We start from the raw sequence: 22,399 nt of genomic DNA on the forward strand, positions 1-22,399 counted from the left end.
TTTGACCCATCTAGTCCATGCTGAACTATTATTCTGCCTAGATCTATCTTTAGGTCATGTAGGTCAGTGGTCCTCAACCACCGGGCTGTGCAGAAACGATATGATTTGGTGATATGAAACAATACGAGTCAGCTGCACCTTTCCTCATTCCCTGTCACGCACTGTTGAACTTGAACACCCCGCCCCCCGGTCAGCCGGACTGCAAGAATATCGTCAATATTAAACCAGTCTGCGATGTGCAAAGGGTTGGGGATCGCTTATGTAGGTTGTTTAACACAAACGACGTATTTCACTGTCATAAATAAATGAATCTGTATCCGAGCTGAGCTGAATAACTGAGAGGTAGAGTTAGGAGTCTGTGACCATGGCAGCACCATTGGGAAGAAATGATTGGTTCAGAAGTCTGATGGCTTTGGGGAAGAAGATGTTCTTTGTCTAGATATCCAGGCTTTCAGGCTCCTGTATATTCCCCTAGAAACAGGTAGACTGACGAGGGAATGACCAAGATGGCATCCATTAGCCTTCCTGAAGCAACGCACCAGGAAAATAGATGGAACCAAAATTCAAAGTAAATTTACCAAGGTATGTTTCTGTTGCCACTGAGATTAATTTTCTTGCAGGCATTTACAGTAGAACAAATACCATAGAATCAGTGAAAAACTACACACAAAGACTGCCCAGTGTGCAAAAGAAGACAAACTGCAAAAACAAAATTAAAACACAAATCGTAATAATTTTAAATAAGTTAATAAATAATCCTGAGAACAGGAATTATAGAGTCCTTAAAAATCAGTCCATAGGTTACAGAATCAGTTCAGAGTTGAGTTGAGTGAAGTTATTCACTCTTCTTCGTGAACCTGATGGTTGAGGGGTAATAACTGTTCTTGAACCTGGTGGTGTAGAATCCAAGGCTTCTCTACCTCCTTCCTGATGGCAGCAACAAGAAGAGAGCAAGTCCTGAATATTGGGGGTCATTGATGATCGAAGCTGCTTTCGAAGCATAGCAATGCAACTGAATATGATGTTTGGATGATGATTTAGGCACAGAGCCACATTGAGAAGGTTAGGGTGTCAGGGTCCAAGGTGAGGGATGGGCTGGTTCATTTCGCAGCTGCTCTCTGCGCTGAACTAAGGATTTGTGGACGGACTGTCTGTGGACTTCAGTTCAGAAAGCTACTTGCTTGGGTTTATTGTTTTTCTCCGCATGTTGGGGTGTTTGATGGATTTTTTAAAATGGGCTGTTTGGGGTTTCTTTGTTTTGAGGCTAAGTCGCTAAGCCAAACATGAAGACCAGGAGCAGGATTTGGTTGTCAAAGGCTATTTAATAAGGAATATTTAATAGGTGACCCGGCTGGTGGCGTAGTGGCATCAGCGTCGGACTTCGGGACGAAAGGTCCCAGGTTTGAATCCAGCCGGCTCCCCTGCACGGTTTCCATCCGTGCTGGATTACGAGCTGGTGATCCCTTTGGAAACTCACCCAGCAGAAGGCAATGGCAAACCACTGCTGTAACTTGCCTCGTATGCGGTTTCCCACTACGTCAGAGAGGCGTGGAGGGAAATGGTCCGCTAACCGGAGAAACTCCGGATGTGACGTACCTTTCCTTTATTTAATAGGTAGTGGGAACTTGTCCCAATTACCACGCACAGCTGTAACAACCTTAATGTACACCTACTTTGATAATAAATGTGCTTTGAACTTTCTTGTGGCAGCACTCCTTGCAAATATGCTCATAAGTGAAGAGGACTTTTCCTATGATGGACGGGGCTGTATCCATTCCTGGGCATTGGCTACATCATTGTAAGCCATGATGCCTGGTATAGAATGAATAGGCCAAACTAACATCAAAATATACATAAGACCTGTATTTTTCAGTTTTAATCATCAAAAGCAGAAATTGCCCTCAAAGACTTATCTTGAAAGTCTAGTTTTTATTGTTGTTACATCAACAAAACTGTGTTATTAATATCCTAAACTACAGGTAACTGTGCAACACACATCAAAGTTGCTGGTGAACGCAGCAGGCCAGGCAGCATCTCTAGGAAGAGGTACAGTCGACGTTTCAGGCCGAGACCCTTCGACAGGACTAACTGAAGGAAGAGCTAGTAAGAGATTTGAAAGTGGAAGGGGGAGGGGGAGATCCAAAATGATAGGAGAAGACAGGAGGGGTAGGGATGGAGCAAAGAGCTGGACAGTTGATTGGCAAAAGGGATATGAGAGGATCATGGGACAGGAGGCCCAGGGAGAAGGAAAAGGGGGAGGGGGGGAAACCAGAGGATGGGCAAGAGGTATAGTGAGAGGGACAGAGGGAGAAAAAGGAGAGTGAGAGAAAGAATGTGTGTATATAAATAAATAATGGATAGGGTGAGGGGGAGGTGGGGCATTAGCAGAAGTTAGAGAAGTCGATGTTCATGCCATCAGGTTGGAGGCTACCCAGACAGAATATAAGGTGGTGTTCCTCCAACCTGAGTGTGGCTTCATCTTTACAGTAGAGGAGGCCGTGGATAGACATATCAGAATGGGATGTGGAATTAAAATGTGTGGCCACTGGGAGATCCTGCTTTCTGTGGAGGACAGAGCTTAGGTGTTCAGCAAAATGGTCTCCCAGTCTGTGTCGGGTCTCGCCAATATATAGAAGGCCACATCGGGAGCCCCGGACACAGTATATCACCCCAGCCTACTCACAGGTGAAGTGTCGCCTCACCTGGGAGGACCGTCTGGGGCCCTGAATGGTGGTAAGGGAGGAAGTGTAAGGGCATGTGTAGCACTTGTTCCGCTTACAAGGATAAGTGCCAGGTGGGAGATCAGTGGGGAGGGATGGGGGGGGACGAATGGACAAGGGAATCGCATAGGGAGCGATCCCTGCGGAAAGCTGGGGGGGGCGGGAGGGAAAGATGTACTTAGTGGTGGGATCCTGTTGGAGGTGGCGGAAGTTATGGAGAATAATATGTTGGACCCGGAGGATGGTGGGGTGATAGGTGAGGACCAGTGGAACCCTATTCCTAATGGGGTGGCGGGAGGATGGAGTGAGAGCAGATGTGTGTGAAATGGGGGAGATGTGCTTGAGAGCAGAGTTGATGGTGGAGGAAGGGAAGCCCCTTTCTTTAAAAAAGGACATCTCCCTCGTCCTGGAATGAAAAGCCTCATCCTGAGAGCAGATGCGGCGGAGACGGAGGAATTGCGAGAAAGGGATGGCATTTTTGCAAGAGACAGGGTGAGAAGAGGAATAGTCCAGATAGCTGTGAGAGTCAGTAGGCTTATAGTAGACATCAGTAGATAAGCTGTCTCCAGAGATAGAGACAGAAAGATCTAGAAAGGGGAGGGAGGTGTCGGAAATGGACCAGGTAAACTTGAGGGCAGGGTGAAAGTTGGAGGCAAAGTCAATAAAGTCAACGAGCTCAGCATGCGTGCAGGAAGCAGTGCAGTCGTCGATGTAGTGAAGGAAAAGTGGGGGACGGATACCAGAATAGGTTCGGAACATAGATTGTTCCACAAAGCCAACAAAAAGGCAGGCATAGCTGGGACCCATACGGTGTGTTGCTTGAATTTTCAGCATCTGCAGAATTCTTCGTGTTTACAGGTAACTGTTGTCATTCCTGATCAATAACACTCGCTGGTGAGTATGTTAGAATCAGAATCAGGTGTAATATCACTGGTATATGTTGTGAAATTTGTTGCCTTTGTGGCAGCAGTATAATGTAATACATAATAGAAAAAACATGAATTACATCTCTATACATATATAAAATAGTAAAATAAGTTGTGCATCATGGGTTTGATGTCCATTCAGAAATGGGATGGCAGAAGGGAAGAAACTGTTCCTGAATTGTTGAGTGTGTGCCTTCAGGCTTCTGTACCTCCTCCTTGATGGTAGCAGTGAGAACGAGACATGTCCTGGGTGATGGGGGTCCTCAATGATGGATGCCGCCTTTTTTTGAGGCACTGCACCTTGAAGATGTCTTGAATACTACAGAGGCTAGTGCCCATGATGGAGCCGACTAAGTTTACAACTCTTCACAGCTTATTTTGATTCTGTGCAGTGATCTCTTCCCGCTACCCCACCCATCCCAGACGGCAATGCAGCCAGTTAGAATGCTCTTCATGTTGTGAGTATCAATGGTGACATACCAAATCTCCTCAAACTCCCACTGAAATATAGCCACTGTCATGCTGCCTTTGTAGCAACATCGATATGTTGGGTCCAGGATAGATCCTCAGATATATTGAACCCAGGAACTTAAAGTTGCTCACTCTTTCCACTCCTGACCCCTCTATTGGACTGGTGTCTGTGCCTTCATCTTACTCTTTCTAAAGTCCACAATCAGTTCTTTGGTGTTACTGACGTTGAGTGCAAGGTTGTTGCTGAGACCCCACTCAACTAGCTGATATATCTCGCTCCTCTGCACCTTCTCATCACCATCTGAAATTCTGCCTACAATAGTTGTATTACTGAGAAGTATATTATGGAATACACTTGTTAGTAACGTGACTGAGTAACTTGGGGAATAGCAAAAGAAGGACTGCAGCATTCGGTAACTTTGGATGTAAGATCATAAGACATAGGAGCTGAATTAGCTCATTCAATCCATCGAGCCTGCCCTGCTATTCTATCATGGCTGATTTATTTACTTCCATTCTCTTGCCTTCTTCCCATTATTTTGACACCCTAACTAATCAAGAACCTATCAACCTCCACTTTAAGTATACCCAATGGCTTGGCCACCACAGCTGTCTACGGAAATGAACTCCATAGATTCACAACATTCTGGTGAAAAATTGAAATCAAGTTTATTGTCATATGCATAAGTGCAATGAAAAACTTACTTGAAGCAGCACCACAGGTGTGGTTGTCCATCATGTCTAATGATGACAGGAAACCTGGGCCAGAGAGCTTTTAAAGTGGAGAAGCCATTGCACTGGAGCAGTTCCTCTCCCTCGATCTCAAAAGTCCAGGTCCAGTGGTGCAAACAAGCATCTCAAACTAGGGTCATCTTTGGTTGCAGTGCATGACCATGATGTCTTGTGTGCCTTATTATGCCCTTGACTCTCCACAGCACGTTGCCGTACCACCTTCCTGGTCATTGGATCTCACTGTAGATCTCATCCACCCAATCCACTAGAGCTGACTTTGCCTGCATGGATATGCATGTCCCTATCTCACTGGGGTATGAGACCCAGCACTTACCCTCACCTAGTTTAGCCCGCATGTCGAAGTGGTGTACAGGGTGGTGCCGCTGTCATATGCAAACAGCTACTTGGAGCCACAGGTGTGAGCTGATTGTCCAGTGGGGACCAAAGGTGAGTGAACTGCCCCAGAATGGACAAGACAAGCTCCTTTACCAGAGGTGCTGCCTCTCCCTGGACACCCCATACACCACATGCATATAGCAACAAATATGCAACATTCATGCAAAAGTTTTACAAGAAAGGATGCAGTTAGAACAAAAAAAAATTGGTGTGTAAAGTGAACACAGTATTGCTATTGTGAGTTTGCAATTAGGGTTAGTGATTAGGTTGGTTCAAGAACCCAAATAGTTGAAGGGTTAGGGTAGCTGTTTTCAAACCTGGTGTTGTGGGACTTTGGGCTTCTGTACTTCCTGGCTGATGGTAGCTGCAAAAAGATGACATGGCCGAGATGGTGAGGATCTTTGATGATGGATGTTGCGTTCTTGAGGCAGTACCTCCTATAGATACTGTCTGTGGTGGGGAGGGATGTGTTAGGCTGAGTAGAATCCAGATTCTTACAGTTCTGCACGTTTGAAATGCAACAACACAGGATACTTTCAACAGGATTGCTGTAGAAGTTGAGTGATGACGAGCAGAACTTGCTTAACCTTCTAAGAAAATAAAGATGCTGGCACACCTTCATTGTGTACGTATCTGCTTGTGTATCTCACTTTAATGACTCTATCTCATTATTTCATGCTCTTGTTATTTATTGCTGTTTATTGACATTTGCATCTGCATGGTTGTCTTCTGTACTCTGGTTGATCTTTCATTGATCTTGTTGTAGTTAGTATTCTATGAATTTGCTGAGTATGCCCACTGGAAAATTAGTCTCAGAGTTGTATGTGGGGACTTTGATAATAAATTTACTCTGACTTTGACTTTAATTTCTAAGTGTATAGTCCAGGTTTATCACAGTCTATACCAGGAGTTCCCAACCTTTTTTATACCATGGACCCCAACCATTAACCGAAGGGTCTGTGGACCCCAGGTTGGGAATCCCTGGTCTGCTTTACATGCAGTTCCTTCTGACATAATGCAGAAATTTTCAAAAGATCAGATTAAAGATGACCATTTTTGTCACATATACATCAAAATACAATGAAATGTGTTGTTTGTGTCAATGACCAACACAGTTCGAGCATGTCTGTGGGCAACTTGCTCACTGCACCAATATAGCATGCTCACAACTTATTAACCCGAACCCATACGCCTTTGGAAACTGGAGCACCCTGAAAAACCCATCCGCTCATGGGGAAAACATACAAACTTTTTACAGACAGCAGCAAGAATTGAACCCTGGTTACTCACGTTTGTAAAGCTTTACTCTAACCGTTATGCTATCATACCATCTACCTCACAAGGTAAAAATAAACTTGCTTTGTGTGGTGGTATTTATTATCTCAGGGTATCAATGAGCACTTTAGAACATAGAAAAGTACAGCACAGTACAGGCCCTTCGGCCCACAATGTTGTGCCGACCCTCAAACCCTGCCTCTCATACAAGCCCCCACCTTAAATTCCTCCATATACCTGTTTAGTAGTCTCTTAAACTTCACTAGTGTACCTGCCTCCACCACTGGCTCAGGCAGTGCATTCCACACACCAACCACTCTCTGAGTAAAAAACCTTCCTCTAATATCCCCCTTGAATTTCCCACCCCTTACCTTAAAACCATGTCCTCTTGTATTGAACAGTGGTGCCCTGGGGAAGAGGCGCTGGCTATCCACTCTATCTATTCCTCTTATTATCTTGTACACCTCTATCATGTCTCCTCTCATCCTCCTTCTCTCCAAAGAGTAAAGCCCTAGCTCCCTTAATCTCTGATCATAATGCATACTCTCTAAACCAGGCAGCATCCTGGTAAATCTCCTCTGTACCCTTTCCAATGCTTCCACTTCCTTCCTATAGTGAGGCGACCTGTACACAGTACTCCAAGTGTGGTCGAACCAGAGTTTTATAGAGCTGCATCATTACATTGCGACTCTTAAACTCTATCCCTCGACTTATGAAAGCTAACACCCCATAAGCTTTCTTAACTACCCTATCCACCTGTGAGGCAACTTTCAGGGATCTGTGGACATGTACCCCCAGGTCCCTCTGCTCCTCCACACTACAAAGTATCCTGCCATTTACTTTGTACTCTGCCTTGGGGTTTGTCCTTCCAAAGTGTACCACCTCACACTTCTCCGGGTTGAACTCCATCTGCCACTTCTCAGCCCACTTCTGCATCCTATCAATGTCTCTCTGCAATCTTTGACAATCCTGTACACTATCTACAACACCACCAACCTTTGTGTCGTCTGCAAACTTGCCAACCCACCCGTCTACCCCCACATCCAGGTCGTTAATAAAAATCACAAAAAGTGGAGGTCCCAGAACAGATCCTTGTGGGACACCACTAGTCACAATCCTCCACTCTGAATGTATTCCCTCCATCACGGCCCTCTGCCTTCTGCAGGCAAGCCAATTCTGAATTTACCTGGCCAAACTTCCCTGGATCCCATGCCTTCTGACTTTCTGAATAAGCCTACCGTATGGAACCTTGTCAAATGCCTTACTAAAATCCATATAGATCACATCCACTGCACTACCCTCATCTATATGCCTGGTCACCTCCTCAAAGAACTCTATCAGGCTTGTTAGACATGATCCGCCCTTCACAAAGCCATGCTGACTGTCCCTGATCAGATCATGATTCTCTAAATGCCCAGAGATCCTATCTCTAAGAATCTTTTCCAACAGCTTTCCTACCACAGACTCAAGGCTCACTGGTCTATAATTACCCGGACTATCCCTACTACCTTTTTTGAACAAGGGGACAACATTTGCCTCCCTCCAATCCTCCGGTACCATTCCCGTGGACAACGAGGACATAAAGATCCTAGCCAGAGGCTCAGCAATCTCTTCCTTAGCCTTGTGGAGCAGCCTGGGGAATATTCCATCATGCCTCGGGGACTTATCTGTCCCAATGTATTTTAACAACTCCAACACCTCCTCTCCCTTAATATCAACATGCTTCAGAACATCAATCTCACTCATATTGTCCTCACCATCATCAAGTTCCCTCTCATTGGTGAATACCGAAGAGAAGTATTCATTGAGGACCTCACTCACTTTCACAGCCTCCAGGCACATCTTCCCACCTTTATCTCTAATGGGTCCTACCTTCACTCCTGTCATCCTTTTTTTCTTCACATAATTGAAGAATGCCTTGGGGTATTCCTTTACCCTACTCGCCAAGGCCTTCTCATGCCCCCTTCTTGCTCTTCTCAGCCCCTTCTTAAGCTCCTTTCTTGCTTCCCTAAATTCCTCAATAGACCCATCTGGTCCCTGCTTCCTAAACCTCATGTATGCTGCCTTCTTCCACCTGACTAGATTTTCCACCTCACTTGTCACCCTTGGTTCCTTCACCCTACCATTCTTTATCTTCCTCACCAGGACAAATTTATCCCTAACATCCTACAAGAGATCTCTAAACATCGACCACATGTCCATAGTACATTTCCCTGCAAAAACATCATCCCAATTCACACCCGCAAGTTCCAGCCTTATAGCCTCATAATTTGCCCTTCACCAATTAAAAATGTCCCTGTCCTCTCTGATTCTATCCTTTTCCATGATAATGCTAAAGGCCATAGGGAGCAGTGGTCACTGTCCCCCAGATGCTCACCCACTGAGAGATCTGTGACCTGACCCGGTTCATTACCTGGTACTGGATCTAGTATGGCATTCCCCCTAGTCGGCCTGTCCACATACTGTGACAGGAATCCGTCCTGGACACACTTAACAAACTCTGCCCCATCTAAACCCTTGGAACTAATCAGGTGCCAATCAATATTAGGGAAGTTAAAGTCACGGGAAGTTAAAGTCACCCATGATAACAACCCTGTTATTTTTGCACCTTTCCAAAATCTGCCTCCCAATCTGCTCCTCTGTATTTCTGCTGCTACCAGGGGGCCTATAGAATACCCCCAATAGAGTAACTGCTCCCTTCCTGTTCCTGACTTCCACCCATACTGACTCAAAAGAGGATCCTGCTATGTTACCCACCTTTTATGTAGCTGTAATAGTATCCCTGACCAGTAATGCCACCCCTCCTCCCCTTTTCCACCCTCTCTATCCCTTTTAAAGCACTGAAATCCAGGAATATTGAGAATCCATTCCTGCCCTGGTGCCAGCCAAGTCTCTGTAATGGCCACTACATCATAATTCCATGTATGTATCCAAGCTCTCAGTTCATCACCTTTGTTCCTGATGCTTCTTGCATTGAGGTACACACATTTCAGCCCTTCTACCTTACTGTCTTTACACCGTTTATTCTGTTTCTCTTTCCTCAAAACCTCTCTATATGTTAGATCTGGCTTTATTCCATGCACTTTTTTCACTGCTCTATTGCTCTGGGTCCCATCCCCCTTGCAAATTAGTTTAAACCCTCCCGAACCATGCCAGTGAACCTACCTGCAAGGATATTGCTCCCCCTCGAGTTCAGGTGCAACCCATCCAATCTGTACAGGTCCCACCTTCCCCAGAAGAGATCCCAATGGTCCAAAAATCTAAAATCCTGCTCCCTGCACCAACTCCTCAGCCATGCAAGCAACTGCCATCTCCTCCAATTCTTACCATCTCTGTCACATGGCACTGGCAGCAATCCTGAGAACGCCACCCTTGAGGTCTTGTTGTTCAGCCTTCTGCCTAGTTCCCGAAACTCACACTTCAGGACCTCATCCCTCTTCCTGCTTATGTCATTGGTCCCAACATGTATCATGACTTCTGGTTGCTTTCCCTCTCGTACCAGGATGTTGTGCACCCTGTCAGAGACAACTCGGACCCTGGCACCCGGGAGGCAACAAACCATGTGGGTGTCCTTCTCACGTCCACAAAATCTCCTGTCTGCTCCCCTGACTATAGGGTCTCCAATGACGACAGCTCTCCTCTTCTCCGTTCCATGCTTCTGCACCACCAGGTCAGACTCAATGCCGGAGGCTCACACCTGGTCGGTTGTCCCCGCCAACAGTATCCAGGACGGTAAACTTATTATTCAGGGGAATGGCTACAAGGGTGCTCTCACCTACCTGTCTGCTCACCTTCGCTTTTCCCCCTCTGACTGTCACCCAACGACCTGCTTCCGACAGCCTAGGTGAGACTACCTCCCTGTAGCTCTCATCTATGACTGCCTCATTCTCCCTTATGAGTCAAAGTTCATCCAGGTGCTGCTCCAGATTCCTTACACGGTCTTCCAGATCGCCCAGCCGTATGCACTTCTGGCAGATGTGATTCTGTGGGAGAGGGGCATTCCCCCAAGACTACCACATCTCACATCTCAGGAGACATTGTAAAGGCTAACTGCGAGTAAGCTTGTCCTCTCCCTCTTCTCGTCGAAGCCTCTCGAGTCAAAGCTCCACTCCTTCACTGGCCCACTCACGCTCTGCCGCTTCGCTTGAGCTATCCCTCTATTTATCTGTTTGAGCTTTTCAAAATACTTGGTCACCTGACCTCAATTGCCCAATCAGCTGCTTTCTGCTGAGTCTGAGCTATTCAAATCTTGATTGTCTAATCAACGGCTTTCTGCTGATCTATTCAAATCTGGATTGACTTGACTGCACAGACCAACTGCCAAAACTGCCAGAATCTTTCGAGTCAAAGCCTCAAAGCTCCACTCCTTCACTGGGCCACTCACTCACTGGCCACTTTCCACAGGCCGCTTCGCTTGAGCTATCCCTCTATTTATCTGTTTTAGCTTTTCAAAATGCTTGGTCACCTGACCTCGATTGCCCAATCAGCTGCTTTCTGCTGAGTCTGAGCTATTCAAATCTTGATTGACTTGATTGCACAGACCAACTGCCAAAACTGCCAGAATCTCTCAAGTCAAAGCCTCAAAGCCCCACTCCTTCACTGGCCCACTCACTCACTGGCCGCTTTCCACAGGAAATTACTTTGATGGCTTTCAAGTAATCTTACACTGTAGATTCCAGTACAGAGCAATGGAATACCCACCACATAATCATTTTTATACTTTATAAATGTTCAGATATAATTATTGCCTTTGTACACTTGGGGAACAAAATTATAAATTGGTTTATTATTTTTTTTAAGATTATTGTCACATGTACTGAGCTAAAGCCCCTGAGGAGTGAAAAACTTTGTTCTGCATGTCTTTCAGACTGTTCATTCCATCACATCAGTACATTGAGGTAGTGTCAATAATACAATGCTTAATACATTATTACTCAAAAGTCTCATGCACAAATGTGTATATATAGCTAGGGTGCCTAAGACTTTTTCACAATACCATAGTAATTTTGAATAATGCACTGTACTGCTGCCGCAAAAAAAAACAAACAAATTTCGTGGCATATGAAAGTGTTGATAAACCTGATTCTGACATAAGAGTGGGAAGGGGGCAGGGAGAGGGGAATCATGGTTGGGAAAAGGGGAAGGGAGAAAGGAGGGAGCGGGAAGCACTAGAGAGACATTCTGTAATGATTAGAAACCAACTGTTTGAAGTAAAATTACCTTGCTTGGTGTTTCAGGGCTGGGTCTGTGTGTGTGTGTGTGTGTGTGTGTCTCTCTCTCTCTCTCTCTCTCTATATATATATATGTATGTATATGTATATACAGACACACACACACACACACACACACACACACACACACACACATCACAGTATAAGTGTGTGTGTATATATATATATCTGAGACTTTGGCATAGTACTGTATAAGAACATAAGAATTAGGAGCAAGAGTCGGCCATCTGGCTCGTTGAGCCTGCTCTGCCATTCAATAACATCGTGGCTGATCTAACCACGGACTCATCTCCATCTACCTGCCTTTTCCCATAACCCTTAATTCCCCTACTATGCAAAAATCTATTCAAACTTGTCTTAAATACATTTACTCATTCGGCAGAGAATTCCACAGATTCATCACTCTTTGGGAAAAGCAGTTTCTCCTCAAGTCGGTCCCAAATTAACTTCCCCAAATCTTGAGGCTAATGTTTTGGTGACAGAGAAAGTGCAGTGCAAGCAGGCAATAAGGTGCAAGCCTATGTTGATGTAGATTGTGAAGTCAAGAGTCCACCTTATACAAGGTGTCTGTTCAATTGTCTTATAACAGCGGGATAGAAGCTCTCTTTGGGTCTAATGGTACATGCTTTTTGGCCTTTGTATCTTCTCTCCGATGGGAGAAGAGAGAATGTCTGGGGAGGGTGGGGCCTTAGATAAAGCTGTCTGCTCTATTTGATATTTTGCAACAGTTGGATAGGAGGTGGTCTAACATGTCTCTTGATAGTATCGCTAATTCTCTGTACTGTTAGTTTGAATTTTTAACGCTTAAGTTTCTGCAGTCAGGGTTGACCTACAGCCTCTAACTCAGAGCAGTTTTGGGCCTCTTATCTGCAAAAGAATGTGCTGGCACTGGAGAGGGTCCAGAGAAAGTTCATGAGAATGGTCCCAGAAATGAAAGGGTTAATTTACGAGGAGTACTTGATGGTTCTAGGCCTGTACTCAGGGGTGTTTAGAAGAATGAGCTGCGGGAGGGAATCTCATTGAAACTTATCGAATACTGAAAGGCCTAGATAGAATGGGCGTGGAGAAGATGTCTCCTAAGTGGATGAGACCAGGACCAGAGGGCACAGCCTCAGAGTTGAAGGACATCCCTTTAGAACAGAGATGAGGAGGAATTTCCTTAGCCAGAGGGTGGAGAATCTGTGGATGACTGTGGAAGCCAAGTCATTGGGTGTATTTAAAGCAGTCATTGATAGGTTCTTGATTAGTAGGGGTGTCAAAGGTTACAGGGAGAAGGCAGGAGAATAGGGTTGAGAGGGAAAATAAATCATCAATGACTGAATAGCAGAGCAGACTTGATGGCCCGAATGGTCTACATCAGGGGTTCCCAACCCTTTGTGCACCGCGGACTGGTTTAATATTAATGATATTCTTGCGGACCGGCCGCAGTGGGGAGGGGAGGTGTTCAAGTTCAACAGTGCGCGACAGGGAATGAGGAAAGGTGCAGCTGACTCATATCATTTCATATTGCCAAATCATATCGTTTCCGTGCGGCCGGATAGCACATGCTTGCGGCCCGGTGGTTGGGGACCACTGGTCTAAATCTTCTCCTATGTCTTGTCTTTAAGACAGATGCTGCCTATTGTGGCTATAATGAATTGATTGTCTGTATTCATACATGTGTATTTGTGAATAGGAAGGTGGATTTGGCCAACGTTATATAAAACTGTGGAACAAATAATATTGGTATCACATGCTCCTGAAGCCCCCTGGTTTGAAAGCTTCCTCATTCATCCATTACTGTGTTTGTCATTTTCCCTATGTTTGCCCAGTCTCTCTCAGTTGAGGTCACAGAGACACAGGCAAATAGAAGGATGTAACAATGACTCTCCCCTTGTCATAGGTGACCTCACAAGTGTATGAACTCTTCGGAAAAGACTTACTTGATGAATACTTTGGGTGACTGAGACAATTCATGGTTAGTACATTTGCGTGGTGCTGATTTTGTCCTCCTCGCTCTTGACACTGGGAATGAGTTTGTTTCCTACTGGTATTGTCGGCTTTGTCAAAAAGCCCCTTCTCCGTTAACCAGCTTCAGGTAATGTGAATGTACCATTGGTGCAAAGGTGAGGTGAGGCTACCCTAACCTGTGTCAGTGCCTACTCAAGCCTTGGAGCAGATATCGGAGGGGACACGAAGGCAGATTTCACCCCTCACCTCCTCACTCTTAAGACCAGATGTTCTGCTCTGTTGTAGAAAGAACCAGCTTAGCATTAGATACCAGTTCTGACCAGGGACAGAAGGGGGAAGGCTGTGGGTTCAAGACCCATTTCAGAGTCTTATGTCCAAGTAAATTGGTTTATTACTTGAGATACAGTGAAAAGCTCTTGTTTGCATGCCATCCACATAGAACGTTGTGTACATGAGTACATCGAGGTACACAATGTACGGGACATAGGGTTACTGTTACTGCGAAAGTGTGGTGCAGGCAGACACGCAAAATGCAAGGGCCACAGTGAGGTGGATTGAGAGATCAAGTATTCATCTTTATCCTATGTCTGTTTGACAGTCTTTTTTAGCAGCAGAATGAAACTGCTCTTGGGCCTGGTGGTATCCGTTCTCAAGTGATTGGAAAGATCAGGGTGTCAGGGCTGGAGGCGGTTCAGCACTACTTGTCTTGGTGCTGATCTGAGGATGTGGCTTGCAACTAATGGGCCCCTGAATCGGCTGCTGGCTTCGTGTCTGTGGACTCACTTTTGTGAACTTCAGTTCTAAACGCTCTTTGCTTTCTTTTATTGTTTGCACTATTTTTTTCTCTGCACATTGGCTGTTTGACAGTATTTTGTTTTAATTGTTTCTGTTGGGTTTCTTTATTTTATTTGTTTGTTTGTTTATTTATTTATTTACCTATTTAGCGACATGCAGTGTGGAATAGGCCCTTCCGGCCCTTCGAGCTGCACCATCCAGCAATCCCCTAAATTAATCCCAGCCTAATCATGGGACAGTTTACAATGGCCAATTAACCAACCCAACCGGTGCATCTTTGGACTGTGGGAAGAAACTGGAGTACCTGGAGGAAACCCACGCGGTCAAGGGGAGGACGTACAAACTCCTTACGGGCAGCGGCGGGAATTGAACCTGGGTAGCTGGTACTGTAAAGCGTTATGCTAACCACTGCACTACTGTGCTGGCCATGGTTTTGTGGCTGCCTGCAAGTAGGTGAATCTGAAGGTTGTATATAGTATGCATAATGATAATAAATGTACTTTGAACTTTGAGTTTCTCCCCGATTTGGGGGGTGGAGGGAAGAAGAGAGAAGGACCATGATTATGTTGACTACTTTCTCAGAGCAGCGAGCTTCCGTTTAACATGTTGGCTGGTTTTTATGATATGCCGAGCTGCGTCCATAGCTATCTGCGATTTCTTGATGCATCTGGAAAAGATGGCTTCTGGATGTCTTCTATGGTTGTGTGAATACTTGCTTACTGCCTGTTGCACCACTGGCATTCAGGGCAGCAATGAAGGCCCTCCATCTCTGGTGGTGTTCAGGGCTTCCTTCATCGTGTCAGTAGCTTTTTCTTAGTTTTCACTACCGTCAGTCACACAGGTTCCAAGTACAGACTCAGGAATACCATCGCACTCAGATGTAGAAATATTCTTCATTGCTGTTTCTGTAACAGTTTTGTATTGCCTGTCAGGTTTGCTAGCCCTGAGCTGAATCCCTGAACTAGAAGGACCGGTGGATCACTCTTAGTCTAGCCTCTACCCTTTGAACAGTTTGGCATGGGTGATCCTCCAAGAGCCAAAGCTTAAAGTCTTGACTCCAGCCAACATAGTTGTCTGGGTCATTGAGGCACGCAAGCCTCCAAACCCTACGGCAAAGTTGTGGTCCTCTTGGAGGGGTTGTGTGGAAGCTGGGGGTGCAATTGAGCTTTTCATCAAGATGTGAATGATAGGCAAGATTTTTAAGAGTGAAAGGACTAGGGCTGGTAGATGGTTTGAGCTAGGTATGAGATATAGTTTGTTGAGTGTAACAGAAATTTGAATACTTCACAATAGGGTTGGTATCACCAAAAGAGCAGTATTGGATTTACTTATGGTAACATTATATGCTCATTACACAAGTAGAAGGGTTTATTAATAAGATGAGATAGAAAATTGGAATTGGTTTATTATTGTCACATGTACTAAGACACAGTCAGAAGCTTGTCTTGCATATTGTTCACAAGTCATATAGAAGTACAGCACAGAAGCAGGCCCTTTGGCCCATCTAATCCATGCCAACACCATTCACACTTCCTACTGTCATTGACCTGCACCTGGACCATCCATGTACCTATTCAAACTTCTCTTAAACATGGAAATCGAGCTCGCATGCACCATTTACACTGGCAATTCGTTCCACACACTCATGCTCTGAGTGAAGAAGTTTCCCCCACATATCCCTGTTAAACTTTTTACCTTTTACTGTTAACCCATGACCTCTGGTTGTAGTCCCACCCAACCTCAGTGGGAAAAGCATGTTTGCATTTACCCTATCTATACCCCTCATAATTTTGTATACTTGTAACAAATCTCCTCTCAATCTTCTATGTTCTAAGGAATAAAGTTCTAACCTATTCAGTCTTCCCTTATAACTCAGGTCCTTCACATCCAGCAACATCCTTGTCAATTTTCTCTGCACACTTTCAACCTTATTCGTATCTTATTTATAGCTCAGATCATTATATAGTGCATTGAGGTGGAACAAGGTAAAACAATAACAGAATAAACTGTAACAGCTACAGAGAAAGTACAGTGCAGGTAAACAATAGGGTGCAAGATCATAACAAGATAGATTGTAAGGTCAAGGTTTAATTGTCTTCTGTAACATTGGGGTAGATGCTGTCCTTAAGCTTGGTGATACATGTTTTCAGGCTTTTATGTCCTCTGCCCAGTGGAAGAGGGGAGGAGGGAGAATGTCAGGGTGGGTGGGGTTTTTAATTATCCTGGCTGCTTCACAGAAGCAGCGAACTGTAGACAGGGTCCATACAGGGGAGGCTGGTTCCTGTGATGTGCTAAGCTGTGTCCATAACTCTCTGCAGTTTCTTGCAATTGTGTGCAGGGCAGTTACCATACCAAGCTGTTATACATCCAGTAAAAATGTTTAAGTGGCCATGGGGACATGCTAACTTTCTTTAGGCTCCTGAGGAAGTAGAGATATCACCTCTGCACGGTTGGGTCAGGACCAGTTATTGGGGATATTCACGCCTTAGATCTGAAACTCTTAAACCTCAAGACTGCAAATGTAGACAGGAGCATATGCACCCTTCCTGAAATTAATGACCAGGCCTTTCGTTTTGTGGACATTCACAATCAGAATCAGCTTTAATTTATCCGCACATGTCATGAAATTTGTTGTCTTGATGACAGCAGTACATTGAATATTCAGTAAGTATGAAATTACAGTAAGTATATAAATACATTGAATAGTTAAATTAAATAAGTAGTGCAAAAATAGAAATAAAATAAGTCGTAAGGTAGTGTTCATGGGTTCAATGTTCATTCAGAAATTGGATGGCAGAGGGGAAGAAGTTGTTCCTGAATTGTTGCGTGTGTGTCTTCAGGCTTCTGTACCTCCTTCCTGATGGTAACAATGAAAACCAGTATGACCTGGGTGATGGGGGTCCTTAATGATGGATGCTTCCTTTTTGAGACACCGCTCCTTAAAGATGTCCTGGGTACTACGGAGACTAATGTGCTTGATGGATCTAGGTTTACAACTCCCTGCAGCTTACTTTGATCCTGTGCAGTGTCTCTCCCCTCCCCACCCACATACCAGACGGTAATGCAGACAGTTAGAGTGCTCTCCATGGTACATCTGCAGAAATTTATGAGTTTTTTGGTGACATACCAAATCTCCTCATTGAGGGAAAGGTTGTTGTCAATACAACGTTACTACGCCCTCTAATTCCTTCCTGTACTCCAATTCTTCATTATTTGAAAGGTAGTCCACTACAGTGGTGGATCTGCAAACTCGTAGATCACTAGAGCAGAATTTGGCCGTGCAGTCGTGAATGTGCGGGGAGTAGAGCCAGGGGCTGAGCATACAATCTGGTGGAACACCAGTGTTTAGAATAATTGTGGCAGGGGGTTACTGCCTATCCTTTACTGATTGCGTATTGTTTGTCAGGAAGTCAAAGATCCAGTTGCAGAGGGAGGTGTTGACTCCCAGGGTCTGCAGTTCAGTGGCGAGTTTGTTTGGAGCTAAGGTACTTAAGGCGGAGCTGTAGTCATGAAACATCAGCTGAGAAGGAGGCTCATTTAGAGCATTATATCACTATCGTGAATGAGTCTTGGCATATGTCTTATGGCAGGTTACCTAGCAAATGTTCAAAAATCATCCTGAGATAACCAAAGATGGGTCAATTCAGCCATACCTATTTATTCAAACTCACAGAGCAATCCCTTTCCCCAATAATTTTCCCTGTTCCCTATACTCCCCATGTTCTCATCAACTCTCCCCAGATGCTAACATACATCTACACATCAGGGGCACTTCCCAGCGGCCTACTGATGCACGTGGCTTTCAATGTGGGTTCAAAAATGGATCAGGTGGTTCAATTTAATATCAGAGAATGTATACCATATACAACCTGAAATTCTTAACTCTTCACAGGCATCCACAAAACAGAAACCCCAAAGAATGAATGCTAGAAATATCAGACCCCCAAAGCCTCCCATTCCCCCACTTACACTAGCAGAAGCACTGCCCCCCCTCCAAACTCCTCACATGCAACCTCGGAGGCTGAGATTGCTGGAGTGATAAGCAGCTTCTCAAGTAGCTGTCATGATGCTAATATGATAGACCATAGTTGGTTCTGAGTTGTAGCTTTGTATTAGTATTGTTTGTTGGTGATCTGCTGCGTTGTATGACATGGGTGATCGTGGTCTTTCCATGACCATGATTGTTCTTGGCAAATTTTTCTACGGCAGTGGTTTGCCATTGCCTTCTTCTGGGCAGTGTCTTTACAAGACGGGTGATCCCAGCCGTTATCAGTACTCTTCAGAGATTGTCTTCTTGGCGTCAGTGGATGCATAGCCAGGACTTGTGATATGCACTGGCTGCTCATACGACCATCCACCACCTGCTCTCATGGCTTCACGTGACTCTGATCACGGTGGGGGGAGGGCTAAGCAGGTGCTACACCTTGCCCAAGGGTGACCTGCAGGATAGCGGAGGGAAGGAATGCCTTACACCTCCTTACACCCCACCACCTGATGTATTAGTATAGGGACATTAAAAGAAATGGGACTGTGGAGGGTAAATGGGTTTTGGGGGCGCCATGATCTAGTTGAAGGGTTGATGTTCTCCAGAGAAGCAGAATTTCATTCTCAGCTATAATCTGTGATGTTCTGCACTGAAATCCACAGCAAATGATCACAGGCTCACTTTGCTCTTAGACATTTGTAGGGCCAGTAAATCAAATGGTACCAGGAGGTAGAGGAAATTCAGAAACCAAGTTGCCATTAGTAACCTGCATAGAAGCTTCAGCTGCTGACTACTGCCTGCTCTTGTAAAATATTGGCTGGACAATTTAATAGCGATGTAATGCAAAACCTTCCTTGAGAACAGAATACAGTTGCTTACCACATTGAAGGCAATACGTAAAGTGCACATTTTATTGGGGAGGGAACTGCCTGACTTCTTTTTTCCCCTCTGATATCTGCCAGAAGTGTTTAATATGTCCACTCAGCTGTGTTATGAGCGAGAAAGAGTTGTACTGACACCCTTTTATTTTGCTACTTGCAGGACCAAAGACATAGAGTCACACTGAAGCAACACCGGTAGCCTTGTTCAGGACGGACGTATCTGGCTTTAGACCATTTTGCAGGTAAGTTTAGTGTGGTTGTTTGAGTGAGTCAGAACAAAAATAATTGGGAAGGTGAACTGGTGACAGAAAGAAGGACCTGGTGACTTCACCAAACTCAGTTTGTCCTAAAGAGCATCGCAGCAACTTGTAATGTAGGAAGTGCGCAGTTAATAGCTACATAACCCTAATGTATCCCCTAACTTTAAATGCACCCCCTTGCCTCAAACATGTCCCCCCTCCAGCCACCCACACTGCTAGCCCCAAACACTGCCCCAATCCTAAACCCACCTCCTAATCCTAAACAAATCCCCTAACACTAAGCAACACCCCGTAGCCCCAAGCAATACTCCATTAACCCTACTTACCCCCACTGAACACCCCCAACACTAAGCAACACCCCTCTCAGCCCCTCCACTTCTACTGCGTGTACATTCCTACGCATATAATTCTAAGTAAATCTCCAACCTCAAATCCCCCGACCATTCCCCCCCCCCCACCATGCACACATGAAATTTGGCAATACCTAGCACCCCTCTATCACAGTTAATAAGATCTTCTTCATCGTCATTACGTGCTGTGTCATATGACGTATTCGGGCAGGTGGGGCTCGTCAGCCTTGGACAGCAGCCTGCCTGAGAGAAGGAAAACTCTGGTTTTAAACCTCCGCTGCCTTGTGGCCATACCAACCCATGGGAAAGGCTTCGGGAGTAAACCCTGAGGAAGAAATCCAGAGCCAGGGCCCCTAGGGCAGTTTGGTGTTATTTACAACTTCACTCTGGCAACCTCTACGACAACGCTGGTGCCCAACTGTATCGGCGCTTGCCATCCCTTGGACTACATCAGTGACGTGGAGAGGGGGAACCAGCTGCATGGGCAGCAGCCGGTTACTTCCCGCCCAGGCTTGCGCCCTGGAGAGAACACAGTCCACCAAAGGCGCAAACCCCTGATCCCCTGGGATCGGTGGCTGCCTACTACATACGACATGGGCGATTGTGATCTTCTTTCTCCTTCCTTTCCAGTCCTGATTTAGAGTTTCAACATGCAATGTTAACTGTTTATTCCCCTCCACAGATGCTGCCTAACCTGCATCTGTATGCGTTTCTCTGGATTTCCAACATCTGTAGAATTGATACTGCCCGTGGAGTCATACAACATGGAAACAGGCCCTTTGGCCCATCTGATCCATGCCAACCAGGAAACCCATCTAAGCTAGTCCCATTTGGTCCGTATCCCTCTAAGTCATGGGTACCCAATCATTTTAATACCATGGACCAGTACCATTAAGCAAGGGGTCTGTGGACCCTAGGTTGAGAACCCCTGCTGTAAACGGTTCCTATCCTTGTACCTGCCCAAGTGTCTTTAAACATTCACAAAATGTTGATATTTCAGACTGAGACTATTCATCAGGACTGGAAAGGAAGGGGGAAGAAGCTGGAATAAGGAGGTGGGGGGGAGGGGAAGGAGTATGAGTTAGAAGGTGAAAAGTGAAGCCAGGTGATGGGGGCGGTGAAGGTCGGTTGCTGGGGGAGGGAGATGAAGTGAGAAGCTTGTTATTTTATTTATAGAGACACAGCACGGAATTGGGCATTCCGGCCCTTCGAGCCGCATTGCCCAGCAAACCCCCCCCCCCATTTAATCCCAGCCTAATTACGGGATAATTTACAATGACCAATTAACCTACCAACCGGTACATATTTGGACTGGGGGAGGAAATTGGAGCATCGAAAAGAAACCCACACAATCACAGGGAGGACGTACAAATTCCTACAGACAGTGGCGGGATAGGTGGAAAAGTAACAGAGCTGAAGGAGGAGGAATCTGATGGAGAGGAAAGAGGACCACGGGAGAAAGGTAAGGAAGACGGGTGTCACAAAATGTTATTAATGTAGCCTTTTCAACCACTTCCTCTGGCAGCTCGTTCCATTTACAGACCATCCTCCGAGTGAAGAAGTTCCCCCTGGTTCCTATTAAAAATCTCCCCTGTCATCTTAAACCATTGCAGTGTAATTTATGATTCCCCAACCATGAGAAAATAATTGTATCTTAATTCTGTTTCCATCGGTGAGATACTGCTGGGCCTGTGCTCATGCCATGGTCTTTAATTGCCATTTCAGTGGAATATCGGAATCTGTCAAATCTGGGTTTGGAACCATGAGCTCGGTCGCTGTGCTTACACCAGAAAGCTTTGCTGAGCATCGTAGTGGATTGGGAGACCAGGAGACCAGAGGTAAGTGGCTAGGATTCCTTAGAAAGAAAGTGAGCAACATTGGTACTTGAGGTGACATGTCTTGATGATCACCATCCTCATTCTCATCCCCACTGCTTCCAAGTGAAAGGGAGGTTGAAGATCTTGTGGATCTTCCACTGCTGAAGCACGCTTGAAGGCTTTAAGTGACAAATACATTCATGATGAAGCATCATTTATATATTGTTGGGAGCTCCAGGTGTGAGCTAGTGACTGGATTCAGAACCAGAGTTGGGTTTAATATCACTGACATATGTCATATCAGCCCAGAGCCTCCTCTTGTGCAATGATGAGGCTACCCCCAGGGTGGAGGAGCAGAACCTTATATTCCTGGGTAGCCTCCAACCTGATGGCATGAATATTGATTTCTCCTGCCGGTTTAAAAAAACAATCCCTCCTCCTCCCCTCTTCTTCTATTCCCCACTCTGGTCTCTTACTTCTTTCACCTGCCTATCATTTCCCCATGGGTCCCCTCCTCCTTCCCTTTCTCCGATGGTCCAGTCTCCTTCAATCAGATTCCTTCCTCACCAGCCCTTGATCTTTCCCACCCACCTGGCTTCACCTATCACCT

The 22,399-nt window shown here is 45.4% G+C and overlaps 1 protein-coding gene across 7 annotated transcripts in view; it reads left to right on the forward strand.

The window, feature by feature from the left end:
* The window catches only part of LOC134346925 (vigilin-like), a 269,588-nt gene that overhangs the window by 103,425 nt on the left and 143,764 nt on the right, over positions 1 to 22,399 (forward strand). For all 7 annotated transcript variants that reach the window (XM_063048789.1, XM_063048785.1, XM_063048790.1 and 4 more), the window contains 2 exons: positions 19,523 to 19,604; positions 21,698 to 21,810. In XM_063048789.1, coding sequence (XP_062904859.1) covers positions 21,735 to 21,810 — 76 coding nt within the window. In that variant the 5' untranslated portion in view covers positions 19,523 to 19,604; positions 21,698 to 21,734. The remainder of the gene's footprint in view (positions 1 to 19,522; positions 19,605 to 21,697; positions 21,811 to 22,399) is intronic.

Source organism: Mobula hypostoma, chromosome 5, assembly GCF_963921235.1.
Source record: "Mobula hypostoma chromosome 5, sMobHyp1.1, whole genome shotgun sequence".
Lineage (NCBI taxonomy): Eukaryota > Metazoa > Chordata > Chondrichthyes > Myliobatiformes > Myliobatidae > Mobula > Mobula hypostoma.